This window comes from Accipiter gentilis, chromosome 11 (assembly GCF_929443795.1).
Source record: "Accipiter gentilis chromosome 11, bAccGen1.1, whole genome shotgun sequence".
Lineage (NCBI taxonomy): Eukaryota > Metazoa > Chordata > Aves > Accipitriformes > Accipitridae > Astur > Astur gentilis.
In genome coordinates, this window is record NC_064890.1 from 14,229,340 (window position 1) to 14,242,975 (window position 13,636).

Below are 13,636 nucleotides of genomic sequence, written 5' to 3' on the forward strand. Positions count from 1 at the left end.
GTCTTTTTTCCTACTGACTGTTCAGCTCTACTATAATCTGCTGCACTACTATCAGCTTGCATCTGCTGATGGAACTGGGGAAGTAGGCTCTGTTTTGCCATTGACTGTAAGACGTCAGCATTTTACTATTCATCAGCAAGCAGGGTAGAATTAATCTTCATTTGTTACTCTGAATTCAGTTTCTGATTGTTCTGAACTAATATAACTATATTCAATGAAGATAATAGGAATGAAAGAATGAGGATTTTTTTTCATTTTTAAATAGAGGGATGGAAGTAAAATTTCGTAACCATATCATTAAACATGGCTCGGAGTTCAGTTTCCGGCTTTCTCCTAAGGACCTGAACTATTTCCTTTAAAAAAAAAAAACATTCATAAATATTGAAGCAAGTTGAACTTGGAGAGCCCAATAACATGACTTAGAGACCAATCACTTTAGTGGGATTTCTTGAAATTTATACCAAGTCATACAAAGCAACACAATAATCTTTATAGAAGCAAATCCCAAATATTAAACAAAACCTTGTTTTCAAATTTAGAAGATGGATATAGATTGACATTTTTTATATTTTTTCTATTACATTCTAACAAGCCAATTACGTATTTGGATAGATTTTAAATGAAGTTTTTTGAAGTTTAAACTCAGACTTGCATGTTGCATGGTAAGGTCTTCTGCAATGTGAACCTGAGGCTCTACCCATGTATAAAAGACTTCCCTAGCTCCAAAATGGGCGTTCAGTACCCTGCATGGAAGGGTGCTTTAAAAACACAAGATTAGCAAACAGTAATTGTGCTCTATTATTTTGCTAGATTACTATAATTCTGGAATATCTTTATACAACGCAGTCTTGCTTGACCCAGTGAAATGACATACACAAACAAACAGGAAATATTAAGACTGAAAACAGTCTAAAGTTGTATTAAAAAAAACTACCCAGAGGTTTCCTTACCTGGTCGATTACCCAGGGACTGTAGAAATGCCCGTTCTCAGATGGCTGCCACCAGCGAAGCCGAGTGGAGCTGGAACGGGCCTTCAAGGGAATTTCCAGGGCAATGTATCGTCCCACGTTGCTGGAGTTACTGAACAGGAACTCCTGGAGAAGGCTCCATGTGAGGCCCCCGTTGAGTGAATACTGCAGCAGCACAGGCTGGCTCCTGGGGTCTGGCACCCCCTTGCCACATCCCAGTCTCATGAAGAACTGCACAAATCTAACAGAGGGAGCAATTACTGGAAAGATTTCTTTTCTGCAACATTCTAGACAACCAACTAGAGAGACTTGGAGTTTGTCTATTGACCAGTCCCGTGATTTCCTGCTGTAAGAGTCAGCTTTAGGAGATCTTATGATTTCCTTTTTAAAGCCTCCAGAATAGAAGTAGACAGACAGGTGGGATGACAAAAATTCATTTTGTCTGTGTGGTAGTTTGCCAGGCAGAAGAGGCTGAACGAAGCTGGTCATTTATGTTTTGAGCTTTTGTCTGCACAGCAGGTGGTATTGCAAATATCAGAAACGTAATTCTGGGTGGAATTTTTATCTTGTAGCCCACGAGTACGGATTTTAGTGGCAGAAAAGCAATGGTGCCCTAAGTAGATCATAATTTGCTATGAATTTGCTGAAATGCTTAAATTCAGAATAAGCATCCTGGTTTTCCATTGGCATAAACTAGAGAAAATCTGGACAGGAGAACAAAGCACGTTTCATTTTCAGGGATCATTTTGTCCATTTAGTCAGCCTGGGAAATTTGTCTAAATCACATCACTTAAATGTGCTGGCTTCCCTGAAGCCAGCCCAAGCCACCCAGGGACACCAGCGCTTTCATCCCCTATTTAATTGGCTTCTCCAAAGCAGCACAATAGACTTGTATCAAACTGCGAAATTCTTCCCATTAGCTGATGCTCATAAATAGCTCTACTATGCACTTGGAGTGGAAGGAACTGCTGCTGTAATGATATTTACCTATTGGACTCGCAGGGATATTACAAGTATTAATTCATGTTTGCACAGCTTTTGCACAGCTTTAGAGCATTGTATCTGTTCTAATTATTATTACATTAGTGCTGCCTGGCTCACTGTTAAATGAAATGGTGCAAAAGAAGTTTTATATCCAAAGTCTTGCTCTGGTTTGATCTGCAGGTAGATCCGCTGGGAGTGGAGGCTGCAGAGGTGCTGGGCAGACAAAGCTTCAATAGAACACCAGACCGGCAAGTCAATTAATTCTGGTCCTCACTGTGACTCATGGTTTCTCTTGCTACTGTATATAACTTCCTTCGCTGTAGATTATATCCACCTCCACATCCCAGACATAACATATTGCTTGTGCTGTAAAGGAGCACTAGGGACCCTCATGGATCAACATATCAACTGTAATGGCTTGGATTCACTGCTGGCAAGTCTTTGTGCCTCCTCAGATTTACTCTGACATTCACCACATAATTCAAAGGAAATAAACCCAGGTGACCTTGTCTCTGTAGAATCTGCTCTCTGTGGATTGCTATTCTTTTACTTGAATTTTTACTACTATAATAATAACCCACTCAAATATAGGTAACATAACATCTAGCAGATTAAAAAGTTAGTGATTTTAAATATCTCTCTTCTCATCCCACAGATATTTTGCAAAGGTTCTGCCTGTTTTGAAATGGAAAAGCAAAGTTTTTTGTAGATCTAGTAACACTAAGATGTGTGGATATTCTTCTATTAATTCAGAATTGAAAAGGATTTGATCAGGTGCGATACCTAAAATATGCTGTCCCTACTGATATTTCATGCTGTGCAGCTTCAGCTCCTGGCATCACCATGATGGTGATACACTGTCCCCTGTGTTAAATTCTTTAAAATGTAGATGTCATGGGAGGGGACAGTGGATTGCAGAGTCCACTCACGATCCCCGAGTGCTGAGCGGGGCTTGCAGCACCAACAGCACTGTTCGCCTCTGTACTTCAGGAGATCTCCTTGGAAGAAAAGGGGAGGTTTTAAGGTGACTACTGAGTCTAGTATCCTTTAAAAGATCCATTAGAAACGCTGATTCTCATAATTCCTGGCATAAATTGAAACATCTCCCCAGATCTGTTGTGCTTTGCAGGTGGCCAATAGAGTCAGCCTGGAAATTAAGAAAATCCCACTGCAATTACTTTAGGTTGCTAAAGAGCAGCCCCCAGCAACGCCGCTGCTGTCTGCCTTGCTGTTCAGAATAGAGCATACAGTTATTTGTTAAAAACTGTTACTTTTCATCAGCGTATACAAGAAATTAAACGTACTGCTTTGTTTTCCTTTTACTAAGACAGAAGTCATTGATGTCCATATAACACCTTGAGGTCAATATATGCAAATCCAGCTACAGACTATGACGGAGAAGAGATAATGACAGTTCTTTGAACAAGAGCAGTAAGAGAAACATGTCATTTAGACTAATGGAGCAACTTACAAGATCTCTTGTACCTTTTGTTAAACAATCTTTTAATTTCAGAACGGTATAGGAAATCAAATTAGTGCAGAGAATTGATGTTTGTGTTTACCAAGTTCTGAAAAAAGTTTGCTGTAAGGTATCTTACAAATTCAGTACAGGGATCTTTAATATTACACCTCACTGAGAGTTAGCTAATTGCTGACCTAAAAAATATAATAGTTAGAAATTAGGTCGTCTGGCCATGAGGCTCTGCAATTAAACCATAATTTAAAGCTTCAATGCTAATGAAGACAAGCCAAAAAGAGATGAAGTGCCTATTAAAGTGTTTCCCACAGAACATTAGAGAAGAGTAGGGTGTTTACAAGAGATCAGTAGAGAAAAGTCCCAGAGAAAATGCAATCTCTCCGAAGTAATAATATAAGGATATAAGCTAAGATACTGAATAAATTAGAAAATTATGCCTATTTGTTAGCATGCATGCAATTAGAATGTGGTTTAATTTGTATTAGTGTAAATTTTTTTAATGCGGCTTGCTTAGCGTGTCTCACTCATCAGATATCTCCTCTGCAGGCTGTAATGATACAACAGAGTCTCTAAATACTCTAAAAATATTTGTTTTTCAATGGCTGTGCTCAGTGTAGCTGATGACAGCTTGCTGGGAATTTCTCAGTGAATTATTGGAAAGAAATGTGCACAATAAGAAGGAAGTAAGCTTCAGAAATGAAAGAATTACGAGATGATGAATGTGAGAATTACACTGGCAGCAGATACTCCTGTTTCAGCAATGGTTCATAATACAACAAACTGTAAGACAAGCAGAGCATGTGACATGCAATTTATTTCTCATGTTATGCATTTAAGAAATAAAAACTTGCATAAACTACTGAAGGTGTGGCATCAGATCCTGGAGTTCTTATTCAAGGAAAAAAGTATCATTTAAATAGTTAATCCCATTAAAGTTCAAGTTAAATTTAATTTAAAACGGTAAGAGTGGTTAAAATGGAATATTTGCTAGAGTAAGGACCACAGAATAGATCAGCTTTCCCTTACCACAGAAGTACCACATATGTATTATTCTTCAGTATATTATTTCTTCAGTGAAATCCTGAAAGAACTTTGAAATTGTGTTACCTCGCTTGTGACAAATCTAGGTCTCGAGTCATCAGCATACGTAAGCCTTCTTCATTAAAGAAAAGGTTGTTTCCTCCAGACATGATACCGCATTTCCTTGATGGCTTTCCACCACTTACAAGCAGGAATCTATCTGACTCCAGCTGACCTGAATACAAAGTAAATACATATTTATGATTTACTCTGAAGCTCTCCTACTGCAAGAGTACTATTTCCGGAGGAGGAGAGCTAAATTAAACATCACATGCAGAGAGAACAAATATGTAGTATTTCCGATGCAATGTTTTCTAGAAAACTGCTATGAATCAAAATAAAATAAACAAAATAAACACAGAAGTATGAAGTTTGGGTCATAGTCTCCAGTTATTCACAGGATTTTCTACTTTTCTTCATTTTTTTCAAAGATAACAACAAAGTACCCAGGTCTGTAAAAGGAACTTTGAGTGCCATGTGGTAGCATGCAAGCAAGGGCTGGCAAAATTGAAAATGAACAGCAGCACCTATGAAGGGCTGAGTTTGGTTTACCGGTGCTGCTTTATTCAAAACATGCTCTTCTTGCCATGCTTGCTAGTGGGGGAAACCTCGAGGTGGTTTTAGAGTTGTGTGTGTGGATGCTGTATGTACCTAGGCACGCATGAGGCTTTGAGTTCCCTCCTGGCACTGCTCGCTTGGGGTCTGCTGTGCCTGCCAAGCAGTGGCCCTCACCACTGAGACACATGGTCTGCTCTGAAATGATGTTTGCCGTATTAAGGCCACTTAGATTTCCCTTGTAATGAGAAACCGCACAACCTTGAAGCCCTCCGTTGTTTGCCTTGCTTGCATGCATTCTGTCTGCACTGAAGTCAAACTACCATCAAACTGCCATTTTCTTCTAAAATTATTTTCTACATGCAGTTTCAGGAAATTCTGTTTTGGTGAAGATTTTCTATTCCAGCATTAACAACTTCACAAAGAGTCAAACGCTCCAAACCAGACAACTGATAGCCATCAGACATTCACAAACCATGCTTGAGAATGACATCTAAACTACTTGGTTTATGTGAATACCTCCACAGCATAAATTACATTCAGAAGCATGCAGCAGTGAGGAAGACTTTGCTGTTTTATCCCCTGAGTGCTGGGTTTCACTAAGACAGGCAGAATTCAGACACCCCCCAAAGAGATACCTTCAAAATCATCCTTAAGGAAGTCAGAGTTCTTGGTACTTATTTTGCAGGTTGGCCCAGAGTACCCGGGGTCACAGATGCACTTGGTGCCATTGATACAGCTGCCGTGCCCGTTGCACATCTCCTCGCACTGCGGGCCGATGTACACGTTGTCAATGGCCCAAGTCACTGGCTGGGATCCAGCAGGGTAAAATCCTTGGTACCATCTGAACCTTGCCAACCTGAAAAAGGCATAAAGTGTACTTACTTTAAATAACAGTTCCATCTTTTCTGTATATACACCAAACTATGCATATATATAGTGTTCTTTCTGTTGGAACTGGCTTGATAAATAGCTATATGTAATTCCTTCAGTACGTCATGCATCTTTATGTTGACGTTTAACCCAAGTATGGACAGAAATAAAAATAACATGATTCATTAGTTGTAATACCAAAACTGAATGATGGACTTGAAAATGGGATTTGAAATCTAACCACTCTTCTCTTCGTCGTTCATGGGGAGGATGAATGGCCATCATCTGATGGATTTTCTTCTGCTTTGGCGTACAGTGTCTGGGTCAGACTGGGCTACTTTCAGCTTCTCCTGGAGAGTGAAATCCTACTTCATGCTGCCACTGTGCCCCGAGGGAGACCACCTGTGGAGCTGGGGCGGTAGGATCTCACCCTCAATTATGTGGAAAGAAGACATGATCTGCCATGTCACCAGGTATTCAGCTTGCTTTCGGGTGGCTTAATCTTAAACCAGACTGATATTGCAAGTTGTTAATCTAAACTACATTCTCCTTTGGGTGCTGTCTTGTCATTTTTAATTCACCTCCTATGTGCTACTCACATCAATGCTGCATATAAAGAGGAACTGACTGGGGAAGGAGGCAAAAAAATTGAAATAGGGAAAAACACTTGAGAGACTAATTTTATTCCCAATTGAGAAAATGTTTTAAAGGAGGAAGGAAACCAGAAGAGCGAGAAGGGAAAAGCACTTAATTGCCTTGCATGTTTAATGTGTCTTATTAGAGATATCTAAGTGCAGCAGGTGAATCAATAGCAGTGGTAGCTGATGAGTTTTTTTTGTCTTGATTTGCTAAAAAGGAATTTTTGTGAGGGGATTCAGGTGATAAGGGATAGCTGATGGGTGGGGATACTGCTAAGAGTTTCAAGAAAGCTACCCGAGAACCGGAGTCCTGCTGGAAGTCAAAAACATTTTAGTGCACCCTTGAGGTAAAGGACACAAGTGTGAGGCTGGAGGTGTTGTAAGCTCCTCTTCACAGGAGATCTCTGCCCCAGGGGCTGGATTCATCCCACCTCTGAGGCACGTCAGGTCCTTCTCTGGCAAGGGTTAAGGATGACTTGTGTCTGAAGCAGAGAGTGAAATACCAGTCTTGCTGAAGTCAGTAGGGGTTTCTTCACTGGCTCAGCAGGCTCTGGGCTTTTCCTTCAGGACATAAGTGGACTACTAAGTTACAGCTGTCTGCTGAGAACATATGTTAATTTCTAGAATAACATATGTAGTGGAAATAACTGAAAATGTCTTCATCTTCATTTAAATATAATCACTTGACACTTCGGGGAACAAAAGGCTGGGTTGTTTTTATAATTACACAAGGAGTCAGGTTTGGAGTTTTTTTCTTGTTATTCCAGTGGATTCTGGTGGAGAAAATCCCCCTTCAACCCTCCGGCCCAAGAATTTCATGGCACCGAATGCTCCATGGAAGCTGCTCTGTGTTGCTGGTTTGGCTGGCTATCAGCAGTTGGCTTCTGGCCTTGCATGTTGGGCAAGGAATAGGAGGGAAGGCAGGTGAACAGGACAGAAACACCCAGGAACAGAGGACTAAAAATACCTGGAAGGCTTAACTGAGTTAGGAGGCTGCACAGTCAAAAATTTCATTTGGAGGGATGTATTGGTAGTTGGGTAAAGGGTCAAATGAAATTCTTTTGGGCAAAACCAGAAGGACAAATGAGCTGCTGCAAGAGATGGTTACCTATTTCATGCTTGAAACATCAACTGTCATAAACCAGAAAATTGACGTTTAAAATTTAAACATTTTCTTAAATTATTAAAAATCCAGGCTTTCCAAACTTGGTTCTCATCTCTTATATAGGTCTTTTGATATTTTCAGAGGCACATATAGGGCCACTTATTTAGTAGAGGGCCCATTGCATGCAGTAGTTTCATACTCAGTCTCATAGTTGCATAGCTCATTTTCATTCATACATGCTACAGTTTCATCCTTAATGACGTGGTTTTTTACAAAAACTGAGTTGATGCTAGAAGACAGTTCTCCCTGAAAAAGTAAACAGTACTGTTTTGTACTTTGAAAAGTTGCATATTATTATGCCTGCTAGCACATACTGTTTTTCTGTGCTATGTAGCTATTATCTTCCAATCTGGTTTGTTCCACAAACTTCAAGTTTCTGAGTGGCTGCAGCAGTTAATTTCTCAGAATCAGAGAACTTTACAGCTACAAGAGACCTTGAGTATTTAGATCAGTCCATTTCCTTACATTGAAGTAGAATCAAGTTTATATAAGCTCCCATTTTACTGCATTTTCAAATGGATCTTCAGTTTCATGCAAGAATATCCCTGATGAGTTCAAATGGCTAATGCACTGCAGTAAAGAACATTCAAAGCACTTTAAGGACAGTCAGCTCCGGATTAATTTTACCAGGCAACACACTTTCATAAAAATGTCACCGATTAGATATTTGGATAAATAGGAAATTATCTGTGGTTATTCTGCATTAGTGTTAGGCCCAGCATATTTTTGGGAATCACCTGAACACTAACTAACATTCGGGACAAAAAGCAGAGAAAAATTGGTCATCTGGTCTGCTCTAGTGCCACAGTTCTTATGCACCACTCTTGCGCTGGGAGAACATTTTGGTTGGAAAACAGAAATAAAAACAAGCCAACAAGCAGCTAGGCAGGAATAGGAGCTGGACACTTACCCACAGAGGTGCAGTTTTCCAAAGTGAATGACCTCCCTTCTCCAGCCCTGGGTGGTGCCTGCGTAGTAAGTGCTACTTGGGTGATGCTCAGTGGAGCACAGGGAGCTGAGGTGGCTGCTGCTGCTGTAGCACAAGGGGAGCAGCAGGTGCCAGGTTGCCCCCAGATCTCGTGAGAACTCCAGCTTTACTGGGTCAGCAGAGGAGCTATCAGTGGTGCAGCCGATATTGATCTGGAGGCCAAGACGTGAAATGCAGAGAATGACATAGGGCAGGCTGTGGGACTCCTAATCACTCCTCGTCTTAGTCAGTCTCCCCCATTTGGTATGGTATTTATTTAGCCCAGGAAAATGGTGATTTGGGAACTCATTTAACAACTGGGGTGATGCACTCAGAACATGAACATGAACTCTTGCACATTGCCCTACCAGTACATGGGCACACCGCGCTCTGGCTTATCATAAAACGAATGTAATACGAAATGCCCAACTACTTCTACTAAAAGAAAACCATAAAGTTAATTAGACAAAATCCCAAAGGAGAGTTGCTAACATTGCTGGAGCAAATGCATGAGCTCTTGCAGTTCGCTGGCAGGTACTGAAGTAATCACAGCACAAAAAAAATGTGCATTTTAAAACACAGAAATATTAAAATGTGCAAACATAAACTTTTTATTAATTGCTGAGTTGCACTGTGGTCCTCTTTTATGTTACACTTCCAAAAAAACCCACCCTTATGCCACAGGTTGTGTGCTGTATCACTTCAATATGCTCTTCAGCTTTCATACTCTCTACCCATTTGCTCACGTATAGCAGCAAAGCCCTAGGACACAGCATTAAAACAGTATCATAGCTGGATTGGATTTAGATTCACTGTCACACCAAAACATACTTTGGCAGTGTCAAACTTCTCATGGTGTTCTTACAAGTTTCCTGATGTAGAGAACAGTAGAAAAGGCAGAAAACTTACATGAACAACCATTCTACTACCAAAGAAAACATAAAATGATGTTTTGTACAGAATCTGAGACCTCTTAAGACATATTTTCTGCATGCACCCAGTGCAAATTAGTCTGCTTTTCTTTCACACTGATATTAAGATGTTCTTTTAGTTTCAAATTGCTTATATAAAAGAAGAAGAATTAGTTCCCTTACAGGGTGACTATCATATAAAATAAGATGTACTATACTTACCATGCAATAAATAAAAACACATTGCTGATGTAATACAAAGCCTGTACTAGAACTATGAAATATTTTGGGGTTTTTACTTATCTTTGTAGTAGAAAATAAGTGTCTTTCTAACATGCTGCTCTGTAATGAAAATCTATTTATTTCTAAAACGCAGTAATACTTAGAACTGTGCATGAATGTTGAAAACGTATCCTACATCGAATTTCCTTCATCACTGCTCAGCGCACATGCATCCCATCAACCTACATTCGACTAGAAGGGTTGTCTACTCATCTGGAAGCTTAGAGAAATGCTTGACCCAATATAGGTTTTGACTCTTGAGACACAGAGAGAAACTCTTCTGCATTATGCATAACTTCTTCATTTATACTAATGTCCTCAAAAACGTGAGCTGAAAACAATGTTCTTACCACATATGGGAGTAAGAATGTAGATTTTATGAGGTTAATGCTCTGAAGACTTATGAATGTCTTAAAGTGACCTCAAACATTTTTGTTCTACAGGCTGTAATCTATATTTTAAAACAGAAAATGGTTTGCATTCAATAATTTATAAATCAGTTGCATGACAAACTGAAGCATGCATGAGTACACAGCTAAACCTAGTTTTCTTGGAAAACCCTTAGTATCATTTTAGTAATTGTTTATAAACTGGTATCATTTGCTGTTTAACGCTACAGCATGCTACATCTTTGTTAAAAGCAGCCTGGTAATTGTGGCACGGCAATTTACATGAAAGATTCTTTTACAATTTCTCAATTACAATATAATGACCCCTCTAAACTAATACATACTAGGCTAAATGGTTACTCCCTTCAGTAGCTGCCCTAGCCAATGCACAGTTTAGATTTTAGGATAAACCAGAAACACAGTTTAATTTAGACTATGTGTTGTCATTGGGGTACCTGTTTCCACTGACTATATGAGAAGCCAAAAAAATATGCTCCTTATTCATGAGGTTTAGATAACTCCCTAAGGTGGGATGAATTCAGGACATCATGGCCAAAGAACAGCTTCCGCTAGGGTGTCTATGAAAGCATGGGTAGAAGCAAAAGGAAAGCAGAACCGTGGCTCTCTGAGAAAGTACAACAGTGAAGTTAAGCAGGTAGGAAAAATTAACTTCTAGTGTCACAGATGAAGTTGTAGCTTTCCACTGGGTCAGCTCATGGAAATGCTGCACACTTAGCCTGTGCAGGCTGTGAAGTGGCAATATGGACCCTCATTATATTTTGCTCATCATCTTGTCTGCCAGTGGTGACTCTCCAACTCGTAGGACATGGACTTTAATGCTATCCGTGCAAATATACAGGCATGGACAAAGTAGTAATTTAGGCAAGAAAGTATAAGACTTTGAGGGAGAAATTTCCCTTATCTGTGTATTAAAAGCTTCATGATACACCTACATGAGGGAAAGTAATATCAAAGCAATTACAGGGGAGATTAGACAGGCTTCTCTACTTGGCAATCCTAACAGCTCAGCAAATACACCAAAGAGCAGAACCTGAAAGAACAGAACTCTCCAAGCAAAAGGCAAAATAACTTTCTGCGGACAAGTACCTCAAATTGGATTATAGTGTTTTCATTTACACTCAGGTCCCTTGTTGTAATGGAGTGTTCTCCAACTTCATTTGAAACAAATACCATAGCTGAATCTTCTTCCCTGTAAAAAAAAGGAAAGGAGTAGTTTAGACTCAGTTTATTACACAGTCACTTCTTTCTAATTTATTGCTGAGAGATGCTTACGGAGCTCCTTTAGATGAATATGGGCAATAAAGCCCAATGTTTCCGCCAGGATAGAAAAACCAGTTGTCCTCTTTGGGACCGAAGTCAAATGTATCCAAAAGGATCATGGGATTCTTTAGGTTATTTCCATCAATAATGAAGTCATCAATAATCCAGATTTCTTCTTTTTTGCCTAGAAAGAAAAGCGGAACATTCCTATTAAGACCTAATACCACTATTATTAGAGAGAAGAACAGTAGCCAGTATTTATGGATTACATGGAGAAAAGGGTGCTAAAAGCGTGGCTTCACTATTTTCATTTTCCATGAAAATGGAAATGGAAGATAAAAAATTTTCTTTTTTCCATGAAAATAGTCCCCATAATGGTCTGCAGCCTGACCCTACAGAATTAACTTTTATTCCTCTAAAATTTATAGAAGTCACAGCAAACTGAAGAGTGAAAAACCTGTGTTGAACAATTATCTTCTGTTAAAATCACATTTACTTTGAAATTGTAGCATCAATGTCTTCTTTAATTAAGAATCGTCTAAATGAGAAGTTGCTGTACAGCTCAAGCAGCCTGAAAGGATGATTTCATTCTACACCTTTTTCCTTGCACTCAGCAGCCTGTGTTTACCTGGCAAGAGCTCTTCAAGAGAGAAGGCAACTCTGAGTGACCTTCTCTCCAATGGATTATGAACTCAAATATGTTGGAAAACTGGTGATTTCAAACTGGAAAGGAAAGATTAGATTGCCAGATCTTTTGTGTAACTGTTTTTTTCATCTATCTAAAAGTCTTTGTGTTGATCATAGAAAGTCAAAAGGCTTCTTTTAAATAAAATTACTACTTAAGGATAACGTCTGCAAGAAAAGTTTAGTTAAATGTATTAGGCAGGACCCCCCAGAAGAATGAACTGGAACTGGATTCTTAGGACTGGATTTCAATTTGATTTTTTGTTAGAGGTGTGCTAGGCATTTGTCTGCATGGAATAAATCATTGCTGTATCACTGTCTCTAAATGATTGCTGGAATTCTTTAGAGCCCTTAATGTCAGCTCCTGCTAAGAGATGTGCTCAAAGTAACTGAGAGCAGAGGAGAGCTTTCTTCAGCTGGCACATCTTCTGTAATCAGGAGGAATGAGCTGCGTTCCTCTTGTGGTTTTCTACAGTCCTTTACAATTTAATCAAAAGATTAACTGCTCACTACATACTCTTTCTAAATGGGTTTTTAATGCCTAGTTAATTCTGAGCAAGGTAGGCCCAGTTCCCATTTACACTTGGGACACTTTTGTATAATTGGAGCATTCTAATGGGGCCTTAGTGTAAACGAGAATCAGATCCATTAAAAATAATGAGAAGAACCTGACTGAAGTTAACTTTATTGGTGTTGCTTGATCTCCCAGTCCCTCCAGGACCAAAGCTGATAGTCCTCTGCACACAGTCAAGGGGTATTAAGTTAAGGTACTTTCACTTTAGACCATACAGCAGCTTTACAAAAACAGTAAACATAATCCTGCGATGATTTTAATTGAAGGAGTTCAAATATAAGAAAACATGATTTAAGAGTGTCTACTATTGTTGAGTTCAAAAATCTAGCCTCCTACAGATGCTTAGCTATGCAAGTGTAGACCTGGAGTCCCACAGGCGTCTCTTCCTTACCGTTGTTGTAAGGTTGCCAGAGTCTGAACCGCGTTGCATTGCTTTGGGCTGCATAGGGCAGAGGAACATTAATAAAGAGGACATCTGTAGTCTGTGTGAAGTAAAACTCATCTATCAGGTGCCAAGTGATGCCACCGTTGACAGAATATTGCAGCAGGATGGAATGCGATCTCTCAGGGGTGCCTGGAGCAGAGAGCACATGCGTTTACATGCATTATAATCGGGTTTTAAAAAGCACTAGTTCAAAAACACTTCTTCATGAGTAAATACAATTAGGTTACTCTGACACCTATTACAGAGTATGGGCTTCCTTTAACAACAACTTAAGCTGTTGAGACATTACATGTATATTGTACATATACGTGTTCCTATGCTTTCCCTTGCTTGAATGTCTGCAAAATGCTAATAAATTAGGGG

General features: G+C 39.5%; 1 protein-coding gene across 3 annotated transcripts in view; it reads right to left on the minus strand.

Annotated features, from left to right (window-relative positions):
• The window catches only part of RELN (reelin), a 305,906-nt gene that overhangs the window by 36,165 nt on the left and 256,105 nt on the right, over window positions 1-13,636 (minus strand). For all 3 annotated transcript variants that reach the window (XM_049814133.1, XM_049814132.1, XM_049814135.1), the window contains exons 38-44: window positions 13,220-13,402; window positions 11,583-11,754; window positions 11,397-11,499; window positions 8,651-8,880; window positions 5,703-5,923; window positions 4,537-4,684; window positions 951-1,209 (exon numbers count right to left, since the gene is read on the minus strand). In XM_049814133.1, the coding sequence (XP_049670090.1) occupies window positions 951-1,209; window positions 4,537-4,684; window positions 5,703-5,923; window positions 8,651-8,880; window positions 11,397-11,499; window positions 11,583-11,754; window positions 13,220-13,402 (1,316 nt within the window). The remainder of the gene's footprint in view (window positions 1-950; window positions 1,210-4,536; window positions 4,685-5,702; window positions 5,924-8,650; window positions 8,881-11,396; window positions 11,500-11,582; window positions 11,755-13,219; window positions 13,403-13,636) is intronic.